The sequence below is a fragment of the Candida dubliniensis genome, chromosome R (genome assembly GCF_000026945.1).
Source record: "Candida dubliniensis CD36 chromosome R, complete sequence".
Taxonomy (NCBI): Eukaryota; Fungi; Ascomycota; class Pichiomycetes; order Serinales; family Debaryomycetaceae; genus Candida; species Candida dubliniensis.
In genome coordinates this window covers 1,824,847-1,844,805 of record NC_012867.1, presented here as the reverse complement: position 1 = coordinate 1,844,805, position 19,959 = coordinate 1,824,847, and the positions used below count along the sequence as shown (strand labels likewise).

At 39.4% G+C, this 19,959-nt stretch overlaps 8 protein-coding genes across 8 annotated transcripts; 4 read left to right on the top strand and 4 right to left on the bottom strand. All coding sequences in view use genetic code 12, as the record gives it.

The window, feature by feature from the left end:
- Positions 1-7: 7 nt before the first annotated feature.
- CD36_34250 (pre-mRNA splicing factor, putative) lies at positions 8-7,258 on the bottom strand (the record flags this gene model as incomplete). Its single annotated transcript, XM_002422313.1, has 1 exon — positions 8-7,258. One exon carries the CDS (start codon positions 7,256-7,258, stop codon positions 8-10), a length of 7,251 nt encoding a protein of 2,416 aa, XP_002422358.1.
- Positions 7,259-7,725: 467 nt separating this feature from the next.
- CD36_34240 (integral membrane E3 ubiquitin ligase, putative) lies at positions 7,726-9,867 on the top strand (the record flags this gene model as incomplete). The annotated part of the gene is made up of 1 exon (XM_002422312.1): positions 7,726-9,867. One exon carries the CDS (start codon positions 7,726-7,728, stop codon positions 9,865-9,867), a length of 2,142 nt encoding a protein of 713 aa, XP_002422357.1.
- Positions 9,868-10,285: 418 nt separating this feature from the next.
- On the top strand, positions 10,286-12,049 carry CD36_34230 (long chain base biosynthesis protein, putative; the record flags this gene model as incomplete). Its single annotated transcript, XM_002422311.1, has 1 exon — positions 10,286-12,049. One exon carries the CDS (start codon positions 10,286-10,288, stop codon positions 12,047-12,049), a length of 1,764 nt encoding a protein of 587 aa, XP_002422356.1.
- Positions 12,050-12,203: 154 nt separating this feature from the next.
- Positions 12,204-13,952, bottom strand: CD36_34220 (20S cyclosome/Anaphase Protein Complex complex subunit, putative; the record flags this gene model as incomplete). The annotated part of the gene is made up of 1 exon (XM_002422310.1): positions 12,204-13,952. One exon carries the CDS (start codon positions 13,950-13,952, stop codon positions 12,204-12,206), a length of 1,749 nt encoding a protein of 582 aa, XP_002422355.1.
- A 130-nt stretch (positions 13,953-14,082) lies between these two features.
- CD36_34210 (conserved hypothetical protein) lies at positions 14,083-15,150 on the top strand (the record flags this gene model as incomplete). The annotated part of the gene is made up of 1 exon (XM_002422309.1): positions 14,083-15,150. The coding sequence occupies one exon, from the start codon at positions 14,083-14,085 to the stop codon at positions 15,148-15,150; it is 1,068 nt and encodes a 355-aa protein (XP_002422354.1).
- A 65-nt stretch (positions 15,151-15,215) lies between these two features.
- On the bottom strand, positions 15,216-15,614 carry CD36_34200 (conserved hypothetical protein; the record flags this gene model as incomplete). The annotated part of the gene is made up of 1 exon (XM_002422308.1): positions 15,216-15,614. The coding sequence occupies one exon, from the start codon at positions 15,612-15,614 to the stop codon at positions 15,216-15,218; it is 399 nt and encodes a 132-aa protein (XP_002422353.1).
- A 789-nt stretch (positions 15,615-16,403) lies between these two features.
- On the top strand, positions 16,404-17,405 carry CD36_34190 (peroxisomal (biogenesis) protein, putative; the record flags this gene model as incomplete). Its single annotated transcript, XM_002422307.1, has 1 exon — positions 16,404-17,405. One exon carries the CDS (start codon positions 16,404-16,406, stop codon positions 17,403-17,405), a length of 1,002 nt encoding a protein of 333 aa, XP_002422352.1.
- Positions 17,406-17,468: 63 nt separating this feature from the next.
- On the bottom strand, positions 17,469-19,778 carry CD36_34180 (ATPase of the CDC48/PAS1/SEC18 (AAA) family, putative; the record flags this gene model as incomplete). The annotated part of the gene is made up of 1 exon (XM_002422306.1): positions 17,469-19,778. The coding sequence occupies one exon, from the start codon at positions 19,776-19,778 to the stop codon at positions 17,469-17,471; it is 2,310 nt and encodes a 769-aa protein (XP_002422351.1).
- Positions 19,779-19,959: the final 181 nt, after the last annotated feature.

The window sequence follows — 19,959 nt, the reverse complement described above, 5'->3', positions numbered from 1 at the left end:
ATATACACTAACTAAATACATCTTCCTGGTTTGCTTCCTCTTCGTTACCAGCCTCAATGTGGGCAAAATTACTAAAATGTATTGGACGGTGTAGTTCATTGTAAAACGTCAACGGAATGTCCAACTTTAAATCATACAATTCAGCGGCATTGAAAATGGCTCCCATGAAAAAATAGTTCCAGATGTCATCATCAGGAACCATGAACGTACCAGCAATTTTGTCAGACATGATCAATTGGTTCTTTTTGGCATACTCTTTACTGAACCCAGATGGTGCTTCTGACATCATGTCGTTGTTTGTGCGACCCCAATCAAACCCCTCTTTGGTGATTTCAAAAGATGACACCGTGACTGACCCTGGTGTGTATGCAACAGTCATGGTGACAAAATTGGGCTTGTATTCATTGAAGAAACGCGATTGGGTGGTGATGTCATATGAAGTCATGTAGCTAAACTCTTGTGATTGCGTATGGACCCAACCCAACAATTCCAAATCCTTCAAGTACCCAACCTGATCAGGAAGGGTGTTTGGAAACTGTATTGAATTAACATTACCCAACTGAGGCACAATGGCAACACATTTAATCTCCTTAACACCGACATGGTCGGCAGGGGACTTGCCGTAAAGAAATGCCCCCACCTGAATTCTCAAATCCGAAATCTGTATAAGCTTTTGCAAAACATTCTTTGGCAAGATATAAGTAAACGAGTTTTCGTCATCAACAAACTCTTCTGAACTAACATATATGTTTTTGGCACGCAAGTGCAAGTTGTTGGCAGCAATAGCACGGTTTCTCCATTCGTTTCGGGACGAAAATGTCAGTTGCTCATAGTTTGTAGTTGTCACTGTTGTAATCTCTTCACCGTGTACGTTGGTTGTTGTTGTCTTTAACGCAGTTAGTTCCTTGTTTTCCACTTGGCTATTAGACTTGCCATCTTCAATCTCTGCAATTTCTTGTCGCTTAACAGAAGGTGCTCTAATATCTTGACCCAATATCAAATCACGCACTTCTGATTGCGTCAATGATTGTATATTGACATTGTATTTCTTCGAGTAGTCACTAAGAATCAAATCTCGCAACTGAGCTTCAACATCAACCCATTGCTCATCGCTAAGTGATGGCCAAATATGGTGGTCCTGTGTCACGATGTTGGGGCTAGGACGTAAAATATGGTTGGCTGTCTCGGTATCAATATTCAATGCTCGCAAAATTAATATCACTCGAGAAAATGCAGTGTAAGGGGAAATACTCTTTAACCAGTCATCATAAAAGTTGAACAACACCATTTGCGGTTCACTTGCTTTCAAGACTATATCCGACAATTTATCTATCTTCATAACTGCGGCAAACGGCAAATGCAATTCAGATGGTCTAATGGAGATATTTGGGAAATCCAACATGTGGACTTCAAGCGGGTCCATCATCCCTCTTCTGCTGACAATTAGTTGTTTAGGTTGTTCTTCTCGTGGCAACGACTTTACCAATGCAGCAACTTCCTCGGCCGCTTTCCACTTGGCTAATTGACCCAAACGTTTCTGTCCTGACCATACCGACGTGTGGATAATCTTCAAGAATAACTGCCCGCTTTTAGGATTGAGTATGAAAATACACCCATTGATTGGCTTTGTGGCCAAGTTTCCTTCAAACGTTTTGTGAACGGTTACTCGGTAAACATTGGTGTCATCAACAAACAATTGAGTGTCGTTATTGAACAATTCAGCATAATTATTAGAATTCAAAAACGCTTCTTGTGGTTGCGACTGGTACAACTGCAACCCTTTCCGAATACGTTCACGCAATACATACAACGCCGGGTTTGCCTTCATAATCTCTCTCATGGCATTGTGGACCAACGGCTTCAACCCTGGGAACCAATTCCCATACACATCGTACATGTTATATGCCAAGTCAATTGCAATGATAATACCTGTTGGAGACGGATACGAGCTCATTCCATCGGTTGTGTAATCTAAAAACTTTGATCTCGCATATCTTGATATATCATGCGAATCGTAATCACCATATCGAAGCTGCACATCAATCCAAAATGTTGTTGCAGGAATTTCCATTTTATCATCTTTTTCATTGAGCAACGATGGCTTGGAGACCTTCCACTTGTAAGTGCTTGTCAACACAATGTCTGCCGTAGACGAGTTCATTTTGTAGGATTTTCTTGGATGGATAGCTTGTTTCTCCACATTGTCAATTTGCAAAACTTCCAATTCCTTATCTAGGACTTGACAAATGTCCTGGACCACACTCTCGTGAATTTTTTGCCACAAGTGAGCTCTGAAAATTTGTATCAATGATATCTTTAATGTGGGAATCTTACCATGAAGAAATATACCAGTCAAATCCAACTGCACCAAAAACCCAACATAAACATTTGCTCGATTGATTGTTGGAGACCACCATAATGTGAAACGACGATTGGGTATTTGACTCAACCCCTGTCTTTGGGCGTTGGTCAATTTCTTGAATTTCAACGAGTCTTCAAAACCTGAAGCCTTTTCCCAAAACAATCCTTCCCACGAATCGAAACCAGTGCCTTTAAATAATGTATGTTCAAGAATAGTTTCAATACCACCTAACGCCTGGATAACATCGGTTCTGTATGCATTCAAGTTCCACAATTTACCATCATGATGGGTACTGGTCCACCAAAATGGATTGAAGCGGGCCAAGCTAAACTGCTTAAACTCTCTTCTTATCCTATGGCCCTTATCATAAGCCAAAGTGTGTCTATCCTTTTGAAACAATGTACTAATACGTGGCAAACCTCGGTCCCAGTTGCTTTCCATGTCTTCAAATGTTAGCCTTCTGTTTTGCTCAATCGCCTCTTGTCGTTTAATAGCATACTCGGCCCACACTCTTTGTGAGTCCAAAAATTCGTTTTCCCAAGAAGTCACGTATCTAAATATTGTGGGGATGATCTTTTCATCTTGGTGTGTCATACCTGCTCGGAAATGGGTTATTCCAGTGTCTGTTTGTTTAGACCACCGAAGATCAGAGGCGGGGATTAAAATATGCGATGCGCTTAGCATGCCCAACCCACCCAACTCTTTTGGTGTGTAAAACACTGCAGGTGGGAATCTTGAAGGCATTTTGGAATTAAGCCCCATTTTCACACGATTTTGAATTTTTGTCTCACATTTGACAAGTACATCCAACAAGGATGGGGTGGCAATGGCAGCTTCCCTATAGTATGTGACCAATGCAATCAATGCTGTGTTCCATTTTGCAGCAACTTTGGTAAATGTAGTAGATCCAGAAGACATTAATATTTGCCGAATTCTATTGTGGAAATGATCAACAGCTTCTTGCGACACTTGCAAAAACGCCTTTGCTGTCCTCTCTCTGGTATTCTGGTCCACAAGATCCCACACACCTTCTTCCGATGACAGAAGTTCTTTGGCTCGGATTTTTGGTAGTATTCTCACTTCAAAACCACACATCAGAAACAATAAATTTGGATTATCGCGGGAGTACACCGATGCAAACGAGTCTTCCCATTCTATGGAAGTCAAAGAAGACGGGATACGTCCACTAATTTCCCAAAATGTCGCTCTCCCTAAATTCACATCATGTCGCATCAACCGCATTCGAGAATCTCGGGGCCAGCATCTATGATTGTTATACCCGACAACATTTTCAAAGTTTGGATCTGGGTGCTCTGACAAATAATCTTGAATCAAACCAGACGCCTCTTCGTTGTCAAATTGGAAAAATATATGAATCTTGTCTAAATAACGCGAGTACAACCTGATTGGTGATGCAGTTTCGGTTTCCAAATCTTTGAATTGAAGAAAATTATTTGGGTTCTGGACGGGACCAGCTATCTCCAATGCCCTCTCCAAGCCAAGAATTAATAAATCCACAACTAAACCATAGTACTGATACACAAAAGACGAAAATTGAAGACCTCTAATAATTCCGTACTGGTTGACATGGCTCATGTCTTTGAATGTGAGGCTCACATTGTTTTTGGAAGTGACGTAGTCAGCAATATTGGTGTCCATGATTAAACGTAAAAGTCTGTTCAACAAAGTGAAATCAATGTTTTCTGAGAATTTGTTCAATGAAGTTTCAAGCATAACACCACATTCACCCGAAGACGTATCCCACACATTATGTAAATTATTGATTCCTTGACACCATTTGTAAACGAGTAGCGGTGGGATTTCATCATCGCTGGGCTTGACCCAGTTTGGGAATAATCTTCTCTTGTCTGCTTCGTACCACAAGTACTGGTCCAAATAAGCATCTGTGATTTTTTCCAATGGATCCACCGAATACGTTGGCACCAAATGGCTGTAGTAATCCATCATCTCTAAACCAACTTCCTTGAATATTCTTTGCGTCAACAAAAACTTCTTGATTCGAACCAAACACTCGTGCGGATTGTCGTATGCCTGTTCAATCAACGCGAGTTCTTCTCGTTGTGCCGAGTTCAATTTGGCATTTGCACTAAAGCTTTCTTTCAAATTCTCCAATGCCAAAACTAATAATTTTGTGTCATGCTTGTAGGATATTGGGGGGAATGGTATCGGATTAAACTTTCTGCTCTCAAGCCAGCTCACCATAGTTTGGAAAATCTTGACACCTTCATCTGGTGACACAAATGGGCCATTCTTGCCAAAGTTCATTTGTCTCTCTTGCTCATTCTTGATCCATAACCTTGTAAGTCTCCCCAAGTTCTTTCTAGCGACCGTCTTTTCTACATGTGCCCCTTTTCTAATTCTTTCTCTGTTATAGTGTGCCACTGAAATCCAGCCATCAGCCTTGGCCTTTATGTACCTTTCAATAATACTCTCAATGGGCTTGGGTAACCCTGGAACTTTCCAAGGAATGTTTGCTTTCCAGCACCGCCATGCTTCACTCAAATGTTGAAGAACAGTTTTAGACTTGCTTTGCTTCAATCCTTCAGGAATCATATCTAGGATATCATGCATGACCTGTGCTCGCAACTCAATATCGTAGTAGGCATCAACTCTTTGCTTGGTTATTGTTTTCGCCACATCATTTTGTCTTCTACCCTCAAATTGTCTTGCAATAAGGTTCCCCAACCATCTCTCTAATAACGGAATGATACCTCTCAAAAAGAAAAGCCACACCCTCCATGCCGGTTGCCAAAATCCACATCCAGGACCTTTACCTATTACTTTGTTGAATCTTTGATAAATAATGTGTTTCAAATCTTTACATTGACGAATTTGGTGCATGACCTTGTACTTGTATCTATAGATACCAGTCAATTGACCCAAGTGATTAAAAAGATAGTAAAGCCCATCTGCTAGTTGGTAGGCATCAACATTACCTAAACGATACTGGATGTGGGAGTCAACAATCATTTTGACAGCTCGCAAAAGCTCTCTAATAAGATGAAATGCGTTCCCAAAACGAGACTTTTTACGTTCTTTGGTGCTTAACGTCTTTGTTGGTTTCAAATTAAAGTTGTAATCCAAATGAAGGTACGTAAGACCCCTCTTGTGTATCAACAAATTCAACATATTGAACCCTTGCCGGCAAACTTGGATACCTGCTTCCACCCAATCGATTGTTGTTTGTTGAAAGTATTTTGTCATCTTCAAACTTCTTAATAATTTTTGATGTTTATTTTTCTGTGATCTCCGTTTTGCGTTTGGTCGTTTGTGAACCTCGTTTAAAACATAGTTTTTCAATAGCTTTTGATAAGAAACACGCACTTTGGTGTTGCTGCTCTTTGGCGCCTGGTGCAAATACCAATCTTTGGTTAGTGCAGCGTCCTGGGCACGAATGGTTTTGCCTCTACGGCGATTAAATGGGTACGGAGCAAAAAACAAATCCAATGCATCTGCTGTACCTTTTGGCTCAACAGGAACCTCTTTAAACTCTTCAACGTCATTTGTTTCTCCAGTAGCGGTCCAAGCTAAAAACGGTTCAACATCTAAAGCAAAATCGTCGTCGTCGCCATTGTCATCACTCTTCCTGGGTTGTGTTTTAGGCACAATGAGATTAAATTTCGGATTGAACGTAAATGCAGGAAGCCCTTTGCTTTGTGGCTGCTGTGATCGGCAATCCAATGATGCTCCAAGAGGGCCAACCGATACTTTCTTGACAAAGGAATTGTATAAAAATGGTAACTCCACTTTATATTCAGTTCTAATTGGCTGTCTGAATATGATTCTATCAATGGAATTGAATTCCGTAAAATCCTCGAGCTCGGGATTATTTATTTTGTCCTTAAAAAGAGGTTCAAACTTTGGTCCCCCTGGAATAGCAACATTCAAGCTTTTTGCTGTAAATAAGGAGTTTTTATCAAACTTCTGAGTTTGTCCCTCGTGTAATATAGGTCGAGACAACTGATACAATTTGTTCATTGTACCAAAGTCTAAATTCCATCTACGGTAAGAATCACCGTTTACGATATCCAGGTCTTCCACCAAGGGCTTTGTATCATAAAACCAATCCTTCAATTCGTCGTCATCCTCTATTTCCTTCAGTCTGATGGCATCCACAAGCTCCGTGTCATCCAAGTTCTCTAGCCAATCCAATGGCGGCTCCTCATCGTCGAATGGCGGGAACCTCATCCTCTTGAAATGTTTCCTATCTTTTTTCTCTCGTCTCATCATGTTCCAAGCAGTCGCCCATTGGGCAATGTAAACTGGTTCAATAACCCGGGGAATTTCGTTGACAAAGGTAATGGCTCCTGTTGTGTGGTAAAGAACTTTCACTTCCTTTTGCAGTTCCCATGGTTGCGGCATGTTTTCGAGTAATTTCAACAATGCATGCGGTAAGTATTTTAGAGATCCCAAGTGTGAGCGTTTATCGGACGCAACCTTATTCAGGGTTAAGTCGCCGTGATCAATCATGATCTTCCGCAAATGCTGTGGAGGCATCTCTGGCTTTTGTGGTATGACTTGGGAAGCAGATCTTTTTGTATCTGACTTCTTCTGACGTCGAGATTTCACCACATGAGACCATGTTCTCTTTCTTGGTTCTTGCCCATCTTCAGGCGGTGGTAGGAGCCCTGATTGGTTTTTACTATTTGTAGATGGCGGAGGAGGAGGAGGAGGTGGTGGTGGTGGTCGAAATTTGTTGTTCAAAGATTGAGATTGAGATGGAGGAGGAGGTGGTGGTGGTGGAGGTGGAGGATGTTGTTGTTTGCCAGTGCCATTACTATTTTCTGTAATTGGTTTTCCATCATTCTCTTTTCTTCGTTTGTTCTTATTCAGTATTCCTGGAGGAGGAGGTGGTGGAGGTAATTTACGACCCATTGTCTGTAAATTGTTGTAAATAAACTAAACACTGTTGCGATGGGAGAGGTTTGGAGATGTTCTTTTTTCTTTCTTCTAAACATGCTTTGATATTTTGTTCAATGTCGCACACAGACAAACCAAGGTGGTGCGACATTTTAACTAAACCGAGCATGGCAATTAAAGACAGAAAATATCTGTGGGAGAGTAGTTATTCTCTTATCACACCACACCCACACCTTGCAATGAACAACAGCACTATAGAAACAGGTGGTAGTTTTAACACCGGGAACGATGAAGACTATGAGTATTTCCCTTTGGCCAAGTTGATTTCGTCATTGGTAGATGTGATATGGGAACAAAGCGAACAATCCTCTTCTATGAATACCACCCCCTGGAATCGATTAGGAGCAATAAGCAAATACTGTTGCTCAATCTATGGGCTAGCATGTCTTGTGATGGCACTAGTGTTAAATAGAACATTGGTGATGGCCTCAACGAATAACTTACAGCAACAACAAGTGAGGAGGGGCCAATTTAACCAAACAAAGTTTGCGAGCAGTACTGTTTTTAAGAATTTGAGTATGATAAGTTTTAGAGTGGGAGTTATATTGTTGTTCTTGTATCAAATTTACAACATTTTGATTGTATTGAATTTGCATTACCACTTGGGGTTAACACAGAATTCTAGCCTAAATTGGATATACCGATACATTCCCGATCTGTTGTTCCAGTATGATGCTGAGTTTTTCAACGACACCAAGTACATGAAAACCCCCGGGGCACAGGTTATGGTGGGCCCCACAAGTGACATGTACTGGCCCATCTTTCTAACATTTTGTTTGCTGTCATTTATCGAAACGTTTATTGCGTCAATTGAAGGTAAGAAGCCTTACACAGAGAGTGGGATCACAATCTTTGAACATTCCTTAGCGTTTCAAGAGTTTAGCAGTAACGGGGCATTTTTCTTTGGGAGCTCCAAGTATTACAAGCGACCAACGGAACAGGTTCTACTCACCACTTTATTTCTGATTTTGAATCATTTGAACATCCACATTGGTGCTATTATCAACGACAACAAGTATAGGTTAATCCCACTGACGGTTTTTGGTATGACGTTTTTGGGTTATTTTATCAGCTCATTTGTCAATGGCTGGAGTTTTTTGCAGTTCCCGCTTATATTGATTTTGACTTTCACGCCACAAGTGCTTATATTGTTTATCATATTGATCAGCTTAGCAATCTTTTTGTTGGCCGTGGTTGTCAATGGATTCCGGTTGCAAGGTCTTAATTATGCTAGCTTGTTTATGCGTGATTCTAGAAATGATTTGGATGAAGACGACACAAATCTGTTAATAAAGAACTTGAATATAAATCTCAATGATGACTTCTACACGGCATTGTTGAACGTGGGGATCTTGGCAATCACACTGGCAGGGAGATCAAGCTATATTACCGAATTGAGTCTAGTTAACGTCGAGGATGAAACTTGGGTGGATAGGAGCATTTGGGAGAGATTAAAGTGGGCAAGCCACTCCTCTCGAAATGGGACGCCACGGGGTGTTGTCCAGTACTTGAAGGAAAACCACCTAGTTGGTTATGGAAATGTTATAGCTAAACCTACACAAAGGCTAATTTCCGGGAACTATTTGGGCGATTATGAGAGCAGCACCGTCGGAGGAAGGACCAGCGTGTTGAAGAAAAGGTCTTTGTATTTGAAGGAAATGATCGTGTACACTTGGCAATTATTGTATGGTTTGGTGGTTGATAGCTTTATTTTGGAATACATACCAAACTTGTTTAGAAGAGTTGTTTTGGGTAAGAAGATCCAGAAACGGCCATATTGGGAAGAAGAGACGGAAGACGAATTTGAAAAGAGAAAGCTAAAGACCCCACCGTTTTTACGGAAATACGTGACAAGAAGAGTTAATCATAAGAAAAAAGACTTGGTCAATATTGATTCTTTCACACAAGATGAGGTTTCTCAGTCGTATGGTAGAATATTGCTTTCATCCAACGACATTTCAGAAGTTGATAATTCTGGTGATTACAATGAGGTTGTAGAAGAAGAAACCGATTTGGAGTACGATTCTGATGTGGACGAAGTTATATTCACTCCAGGAACAGTGGCTTCTAGAAATCCCGCAGGTATACAACAAGCTATATTACCAATACATGAGTTATTTGACGGTAAAGAATTACAAGATGTGCTTGTGTCAGGCAACTCGACATACTTGGATATATTACAGAAACACATGCAATACGGAGAGGATAACGGAAGATTGACTAGATCCAAATACCAATCGTTAACATTCCTGTCACTGCTGCTGTTGCATTCGACGGATAAATTATTAAAGAGAACTGAAGAGGATAGTGAAGCTGCTAGATTGTTGGATATATTAATTTCCAAGAGACTCGAAAAGGCGGAGGAAAGTCGTCTTGGTGATGATAGTACAAGATCCTTGGATTGTGTCATCTGTCAGACAAATGTTCGAGAAATCATTACCTGGCCATGTAAATGTTTTGCAATTTGTGAGAGTTGTAGATTGAGTTTGGTTAGCAAAGGAATTGAAGGATGTGTGTGCTGCAGAAGAGAAGTGGAAGGTGTCTCAAAAATCTTTATTCCATAAGGGCAGGATCTGTGCGTATAAGTTAGTTAGTTAGGATTTGAAATATATAAAGGTTGTATCAATAAGTTACATCTAGTGGAAATAGGGGTTGGCATAAAAATGTCGTTACAGAAAAATGTCTCTATTGGACAAATTCATTCATTTGTGTGTGTGTGTGTGTGTACTTGGTTCCAATTTCTTTAGTTTCCCAATAAAACACGAAAAAAAAAAAAAAAAAAAAATAATAAAAAATTTATCATTCTTGAAATCAACCTCTCACACGTCCAGTTCTACATATGTACATTTAAAAATCTACCATATCATCACCTTCTGAATAACGTTTTCATTCATTTTGTTTTTTATTATTAATTGTTATTTTTTGATAGATAAATAGATACATTTCGGAGAGTAAATTATATTTCAAACCCACAGTTTTATAATGGCATCTTCAATAATTGTTACTACTACGACAACAACAACTACAACTACTGCAACAGCCATAGCTCAGCAGCACTACAGTGCCTTGCCGTTGTCAGCTGCATGGGAGTTATTGTCATCTACTTTTCAGGAAGACTTTGTCACCGCTTTGAACAATTTAGAATACATACCAGGGGGTGGTATCATTTTGAGATACATCAAATCATCGTACCAGAATGATCCTATAAGATCTTTGCTTGAGTTTTGTTTAGTTCTTTTTGCCCTATCATATTTTTTGAGTTCCAAGAAAAAGGAAAACAAGTCGGAATTGGTAAGATTTTCTCGTAAAGAAATTGATGAGTTGTGTGATGAATGGGAACCAGCTCCTTTGGTCAACGAGGTTACCGAATTGGAAAACTGGGAATTGAAAGCAGTGCCAGAAATTATAGGTCAGAATGGTGCTCATGTGAACTTGAATAACAAGACGGCAGTAAACCTTGCTTCACAAGATTTCCTTAATCTCAACGAAAACGATAGAATCAAAGAATCGGCCAGAGTGGAAATTAGATCCGCTGGTGTGGGTGCATGTGGTCCACCAAATTTTTATGGGACCCAGGATGTTCACGTTAGATTGGAAGAAGATTTGGCACGTTACTTGGACTCGGAGCAGGCTATCATTTATGGACAAGATTTTGTTACTGCTGGTTCTGTTATACCTGCGTTTTTGAAGAGAGGTGATTTGTGTGTGGTTGACAGTGGTGTTAATATTGCATTGCAAAAGGCGTTAATTGTTAGCAGAGCCGATATTGAATGGTATGACCACAATGATGTTGACCATTTGGAACAGATTTTGACACAATTGAAACCAGTTTTAGATAAACAGAAACCAATAAGAAGAAGATTTATTATCACAGAAGGGTTGTTTGCCAATTCCGGTGATATTGCCAACTTGCCCAGAATAGTGGAATTGAAAAACAAATACAAGTATAGACTCTTTTTGGACGAATCATTGTCCATTGGTGTTTTAGGTGGCACCGGTAAGGGGTTAGCAGAACACTACGGGGTTTCAAGAGATGAAATTTCCATCACTATTGGCTCCATGGCTAATTCGTTTGCGTCATCTGGTGGATTCTGTGTTGGTGTTAATCCAATGGTACACCATCAAAGAATCTCATCCAACGCATATGTCTTTAGTGCATCGCTACCACCATATTCAGCCAAGGTGACGTCCCAAGCAATTAGAGAAATCCTGGCACCAGAAAATTTGGACCCAACTACTGGAAAATCGAAATTAATGGTTCAGTTGCATAAAAAGACTGTTGACGTGTATGATAAATTGGAAGCTGCTCTTGAAAGTTTGCCAATGCACATTGTGTCATCTCCTCAGTCGCCTATGATACATTTGGGATTGAGAGAAGAGGTAAGAGAACAATTGAATTTGCCATTGATGTATGGTAACTCCACATTTATCACCACGGGGAAGCCTGCGAAATTATTGAATGAGTTTGACGAATATTTGAATTTGGAAAGTTTTATTTTACAAAAAATCATTGATTATGTTTTGGAACATGAAGGTATTTTAATAACCAGAAGTAAGTTAATTTTGGAACATGAAAACTTGCCAGTGTTGCCACCACATTTGTTGATAATGATAAACCTTGGTGTCAACGCAGAAGAACTCAATCGTGTTGTCGAGGTATTACCAAAAGCAATTGAAAGTGTATTTACCAATCTCAAATCAGAGGAAGATTTGTTGCTCTTAAGAGATGAACTTATTAATTATTAAGTAATCAAGATGTATCTTCTTTATTTTTTTTTTTTTTTTTTGGGTATTCTTTAAAAGAGTGTACACAATTATTTTATTTTTAATTTTAATTTTAATAATATACAATATAGCCTTTATTTAATTGAATAGGTACCAAAGCAAGAGAGAACTTATCTCAATGCATTTGGTTTTTCATCCTGTTTCGAGCATCTCGAGCGATGGCCCGTGCTTCCTCAATGTCGTGGGCATTACTGTAGTTTAAATCCTTCGCTAATTCGTATGCTTCCTCAAACTTCCAGTTGTTCAATGCATCTCTAGCAAGCCAAAGCCGTGCCTTTGAGGTCTCGTCGCCAACACCCCACTCAAACTCTTGGGCAAAACATAGTCTCATGTACTTGTAGGTATCCTTGTGGTTGCCTAGTTTTTCCAGAATAGTCGCCAATCGATAGCAGATATGCGGTTCCACGGAAAAATCGCACTCTTCAAAATCCTTGTTATCAAAAGCCAGATCTCCGTGTATTACTTTCCCTATAGAAAGCGCTTTAGCAAATGATTTGAAAGCTTCTTCTAGTTGATCGATTTTTTCATAACAATTGCCTATGGCCTGCCACATACGTTTGTCCAATGGTTGCAAATTAGTGGCTCGCTGATAATAGTACAATGCATAAAGATGCATATCCAATACTTCATATGCTTGTCCTAAACCATACCACGCACGGAAATCTTTAGGGTTGATGTCCACTGCACGTCGATACGACTCAATCGCAGCATGGCTATTCTTCAATTCAACAAACTCGTGGCCCATCAATGTCCAGGCACTTAGACAGTTTTTGTTTAGAGTCAATGCTCGTTTGTAATACATTATGGCCTTTTCATGTTCACATTTCATGGAATAATAGTTTGCTAATATGCAACACGTTTCTGGTCGAAACTTGTCAATTTGTGACGCGTACTGAGCAAGATATGAAAGTTTCGAGCGTTTTTCCATCACATACAACATATTTGAAAAAGTGTCTAGATCATCCAACCTTAGTGGGTCCTCTACCAATATCTGATCAAATGTTGCTTCTGCTTGGAAGTAATCCAAGTTATGATATGATATAAGAAATTGTTGTATTTTCAAAAACACAAACCCGGGGAAAAGAGCTGCCAAGTTGTTCAAATTTTCAAACAACGTGTTCAGTTGATGATAAAACTCTTGTAATATCACCACTTCGAAAAACTGAAACATGATATTATTGGATAATGGGTTATTGGTATTTTTGCATTTATTTATATAGTTGTGAGCTTCTTCGAACGATGAAAACGAGGCAATGAGTTCCTGCCAGCATGACCAATTATAAGGGAACATTTGCAACGAATCATGTAGACTTTGGCGAGCTAATTGATACTTTTTCTTTTTGTTATATATCATTCCATTCAAATAAAGCAAAAAGGCATTTTGCTTATGTTTCAAGTAGTTTTCAGATTCCAAGATGATTTTAGATAATTGTGAGTTCAATGAGTTTAAAACTGATTCCTTGTTTGTTGTCCCGGTATCTTCGTTGGTTTCATTTATCATTCCAATGTTTAAAGACCCGTCTGTCTCTTCTGTGGAGCGTTTGTCGACAGAGATCAACATGGCGTATAATCTCAAAAACTTGGCATCGCCTCCCTTGCAGTCTCTCAACACATATGCTGCTCGGTCAAATTCCTTGCAATCTAAGTACGATTTCGCCAATATTAGTACATCCTGGTCTAATAAATCATCGGGATCTAATGTGATGGGAGGGTATGTCAAGGGTTGTTGTTTGTCTTTCAATCCATTTAATGCTTCTGCGCACCATTTACTGGCTTGGTACAAACTCAAGTTGTTTAATTTACATGCCGAGTGATAGAGATGAATTCTCAACTCATTGATATCAATGGATTCATTGGTTGTCATTGATTGTGTTTGGTGGTGGTTTCAAGAAAGAGATCAACAATAATCAAAACAAAAAAAAAAAAAAAGAATTGATACGAAGAAAAAACAAAAGAAAAATTGTCATAGTTACTTCCCACCACTATAGCACGTAATGACCTCCGAAGCACAAACTCGTATTGAAGCTCTTCAGCAGGAACTAGATAGTACTAGAGACACATTTATAACAGTCCAAGAATTGCTTGATGCAGATGACCAAATCATTCAAGCTTGTATTAATGGAGACAAACCTACTTTGGAATCAACACCAGAATTCCAATTATTACAAAAGAGATTTATATTGGATTCCTTCAAAATTAATAAAGCTCATAGAAATTATAAGGATTGGGAACGTGATTGTAAAACACGTCTCATTGAAAATGATGTTGTTCAATATAATGAAATATTAGGCAAAATGTCCAGGGTCAATCTTGCAATAAATAAGGCTGCTGCCATTTATGAAAAGTTGTCAACTTCGGTTATATTGCCAAATTTTCTCATATCACGGAAAACTCTAGAAAAGTTCAATGACGAGTCATTAATTGAAGTTGCTAGAAAATCAAACAAAGATGGCAATGATCAGTTACCCAGAAACGTGCAATTGAAACAGCTCTTTTCTTTAGAGGCATCATCAACTTTACCGTTACCGGAATTCAAGGTGATCAATCAGTTAATCAATATTGAGTACCGTTTGAGATTGGAAAAACGATTGCAATTGGAGTTGTTGACTTTGATCAAGCAGAAACTCAACTCTGAGAATAGAGAATGGGCAAGAAATCTTGATTCTATGAATAAGTTCATTACCCAGAGCATTCCAGAAGCAGTTTCTCAAGTAGAAAGAATCAAAGCACAGGAGCTCGATGCCAAATCTAAAAAGCTTGAACAAGAGAGTGACTCGCTGGATGATGAAGAAAGTGAGATCCAAGATGTGGAAAGAGATTACGATGATATGGAGAATAGAAGAGGAGAAGTAGAAGAGGAGGAGGAGGAAAATGAAACAGGCAAAGAATCAGATGTTGAGAGTGGTCTACATGAGTCACCGATGGATACCACCAGTCTGCCACACCTGCCTGATCATCACGAAAATAGGGAAGACCCTGAACTGTATATTCATCAAGAAATAACAGCATCAGATGACGCCGACACTGGTGATGAGAATGACGATATGTTACTTGATCATTGAATGTATATATATTGACTATTAATAAATATTTGTTTTCTACCCCCCCTGTACAACTATGTAGGTGATTAATTTTTGGCTGGTTCTTGTTCTTTTACGGCAACTGTATCACCGTTCAAGATATAATCAAATACTTGCATTGGGGAATCACCCAAGTTTCTTCTATAGTTTACGATTCTCATTAATTGGTAACCGGCAACTCCACCCAAAAAGAAGTTCACTGATGCCAAAAGCATGTTTCTTGGTTTTATAACAAACCCAGCCCATCTCGTCCATATGGCACCGGTAGCAAACAATGCTATTTGCTGGGTTCCACTCAATTTCTCGACAGGACGTTGTATATCATTAAGTCCAGCAGCGACTAATGCCCATTTAAACACCGGAGCCCAAAAATGCACCGTTCTAGGACCGGTCTCTGAATTCAAAAAGCGTTGAAATTTAGATGCGTGTTGAACTGTTGAAGCCATTGTATCTATTTATGTTTGAGGTTGTTAGCAACAAGTGAATATGGGTTCAGGATACGGGCAGACCTTTGTTAAATATAGTGTGTGGGTTTTTTCTGTTTTTAGCCAAATAAATTGGAATCCAATCTTGTCCGAAACAAAATGCAAATTTGGTGGGCAAAGAAAAAGTTCTCACTAGCGGCACGACTAGAGTACCCCACTCTACTTTTCGGATTGCGGGCCAACCAGTAAGCGGTATTCAACCATCGACTAGTATTATTTGTATTACTAACCATAGTAATCACTACATAAAATCGCAACAACTAATTATTAGCAAACTACTATGGGCAGTATATGTGTTATATCAACCACGACATGAGGATCCATCTCTAGGCTATCCGTAATAATATACAGACAATGCTATTGTTTTACCGAGATCTACAACTTTCACTATTTCACACTAGCATCTCTGTTAGTTGCAACTGATGTAACTTACCAATCCATCAGACACAGCTTAGGATAATAAATGACGAAAGGGTCACACAAAAGCAAACAACAAGTATATATAAGTTGTGTGTGGGTTGGTTAGTTGGATTTGTTGAAAAAAAAAAAAAAAAAAAAAAAATTTCATAAGCCAGTTTGAACATAATGCACACTCAAAGAAAAACACCAAAATAAATTAAAAGAGTAAGGTGGGGGAGAGGAAAGTAATCTTCTGACTTCTCTTTCTTACATTTTTTTTTTCAACCTTTTCCTTCTTCAATTGGCTAATCTTAACACACGTTTGGCTTCTAAGTACCTATTAGCTATATAATGTCAACGAACGAAGTAGTAGATAAATCTACCCTGGAACAACCTAAAGTTAACCTGGAAACTGCTAAGCCAGTGAAAGAAGAGAAACCTGCTGCCAGTGCTGAAACCAAAAAGTCTTCTTCTAATGAAGATGATTTGGACGATTTGGACGATTTGTTGGATGATTTTGCTGATGATGTTTTAAGTAAGCCTCCTGGAGCCTCGGTATCACAAAGGGATGACCAATCGGTTAAACATGATTCAGACAAGGCCAAGGATCCTACTGATCCCCTTGGTAACGACTTTCAAAAATCAATAAATGAGTTGATCAGTGATTTGAAAATCGAGGACCCAGATACCCAGAAGCAATTTGAAGATTTGGTGAAACAATTTGAAACAAACCACAGAGAGTCAATTGAAACAGAAGAGAAAAAACCTGCCAATTTTGAATATGTCATGAAAGAGACAATGGAAAGATTGAAAAAACTGGGTGACGACATTGATGCCAAGCTCAAGAACGATCCATTGGGATCCAATCCAGAAGACCTCTTGACGCAATTGTTGAGTGGGATGGGTGATGCTGGTGAAGGAGATTTCGATATGAGCAAATTACTAGTGGACATGTTAGAACAATTGAGTTCAAAAGAAGTATTGTACGAACCAATCAAGGATTTGAATACAAAGTTCCCCGAATATTTGCAACAAAACAAAGACAAGCTTGACGAAGCTAAATACAAGAATTATACGCAGCAATATGAAATAACCAATGATATCGTCAGAATATTTGAACTGGAATCATACAGCGAAGAGAATAAACGTCAAAGAGAACAGGTGAACTCGTTATTGGAATCATTACAAGAATTGGGCCAACCACCAAGCGAACTTGTCGGCGAAACAGGCGATTTTCTTCCTGGTTTTGGTGGAGGTGCAGGTAAGGGCGGCGATAATCCATTCGGGTTTAATGACAAAGACCTACCACCTGAATTCGGAAAGGAATTACAAGAAGGTTGTAAACAACAATGAGACTCTTTTGATGTCACTGTGTATTCTATTCTAGTACGTAATATATTGTTAACGACTTCCTTTCTATATACTTAATCCACTTTTCTTTGAAAACATTTCATAATATTCCAACATTTCCGGAGTTATACCTCTTGATATACCTTTTAGTGCGTGCTCGAAATGTTTGCTTGTTACTGTGGTTGCTTCTTTATTCTCCATAATAGCAGCCAACCCGGCTTCTTGGCACAATAGCGTCACCTCTGCACCAGAACATCCGTCAGTTAATTCTGCCAACTTCTGTAAATCTACAGATTTATCGCCACTGTGTAAATTGAACTTACGACAACACTTTTGCAATATTTGCAATCGAGCATCATAATCTGGTGGGGCAACATATATATGACGGTCCAACCGTCCTGGTCTTAACAATGCCGGATCAATCTCGGTCGGCTTATTTGTCGCACCAACAATAACCACACCTTTCAATTCTTCAACCCCATCAATCTCATTGAGCAAAGACGTGAGCACATTCAGTGCCGCCGTAGTTGAACTATCCCCATCTCTATCTCCGGCAATAGCATCAATCTCATCGAAAAAAATTATTGAAGGCGATGCAGCCCTTGCCTTGCGGAAAATCTCACGAATGGTTCTTTCCGATTCACCCACATACTTATTAAAGATTTCTGGACCCTTGACGGCCAAGAAATTAAGACCCGATTCTGTTGCCAAAGCTTTAGCAGTTAAGGTTTTCGAACAACCTGGTGGTCCATAAAGTAAGACTCCCTTGGGAGAAGAAACACCCAAGTTTTTAAACGAATCACTAGCTTCCAAGGGCAATTGAACAACTTCAATTAATTTTCGTTTCAATTCATCTTGTCCACCAATATCCGACCAATGCACTTTGGGCATTTCCAAAAAAATCTCACGCATAGCACTCGGTCTGATTTCTGGCAACGCATGGTACACATCGTCGACTGTCACTTTGATGGCGGTTTGGGGAATACCAACAGATAGGCCACGATTAATTGCCTTCATCACCGATTCCCGACATAGTGCCGTCAAATCAGCTCCAACATACCCATGAGTTTTGGAAGCTATATTTGCAATCTCCTCCTTGGTTATTTGACACTTTTCAGGATTCATTCTAGCAAACTGTTTAGTCAATATCTCTTCACGAGCTTCAACATCTGGTATCCCAATTTCAACTTCTTGATCAAATCTCCCTGGTCTTCTTAAAGCTGAATCAATCGAGTTGGGACGGTTGGTTGCACCAACAACAACAATTCTCCCATTATCCCCCATTCCGTCCATAACCGTCAATAATTGTGCCACTACTCTTGATTCTGTCTCGCCTGCATCGTCTGATGTTCTACTGGGTGCTATTGAATCGATTTCATCCATGAAAACAATTGATGGTTGAAACTTCTTGGCTTCATTGAAAATATCCCTAATGGCATTTTCTGTCTCGCCCAAATATTTGGAAACAATACTGGGACCATTGATTGTTAGTACGTGTGCTTCAGTAATGGAGTTTGCCACACATCTTAAAAGCATGGTTTTACCTGTTCCTGGGGGACCATGTAATAAAATTCCCCGCGGTGGTGAAATCCCAAAATCAGAAAATAAAGTGGGGTTATTCAATGGGAGTTCAATGGTTGATTTTAACAATTCAATTTGTTTTGATAACCCACCAACTTGGTCGTATGTGATTTGTTGGGGCAAGTTTGGATATTTGGACCGCAAAGGGAATGTCACGGAGGCAACATTTACTGTTGTTGCTGTTGGTGAAAATAAATATGGCGGCGAAACGGTGGGGACAGACGATAAACATTCATTGTCCTTGATCGATAGTCTGTTCATTGATGCATTCAAACTGTCATTCACATCAACAATGGTGATTTTCTTGTCATCAGTATTGATTTGCAACCCTGGATAAACTAATCCAATATCAAGCAATGCCAGCTTTACATCGTCGGTAACTGACTCGACCCCACTTATGGAAACATCACTTGCATATGGTGGCTGGTTCATAAATTTAACAAGTTCAACTCTGTCGCCAAGTACAAGTCCACAAAGTTGTCTGTATGGGAAGGAAATGGTAATGACGTTTCTATCGACAACATCGTTAGAGGAGTAAACAGTAGCCACAACACCAGCAGATCCACTGTCACGCAACGTGACTAAAACCAAGTTCCCATTACTAAGCTCCATTGCTGAAAGTATTTCTGGGTTTATATAGACATTGGCTACGGATTTGTTGTTGGTTGGCACATTGGGTCTGACAATAAAAGACTTTGGTACTTTTATTTTCTTCGCCGGGGCACTAGACAGTTCTGGAGAAGAAGTCCCGTTCGTTTTCTTTTTAGACGACGATGACGACGATTTGGATGACATTTCTTAAAGGAATGTACAGTTGTTCTAATATTATTGGGTTTTGATCTCGATGACTATTCCCGATCTCTTTTTTTTTTTTTCACCTAAAAGCTTTACATAAAATAATTTTCTTTCTTCATTTTTTGGTGAACCATATTTTCCAAGATTAAACAAGCAAGCTGGGCACACCCCCACCACCACC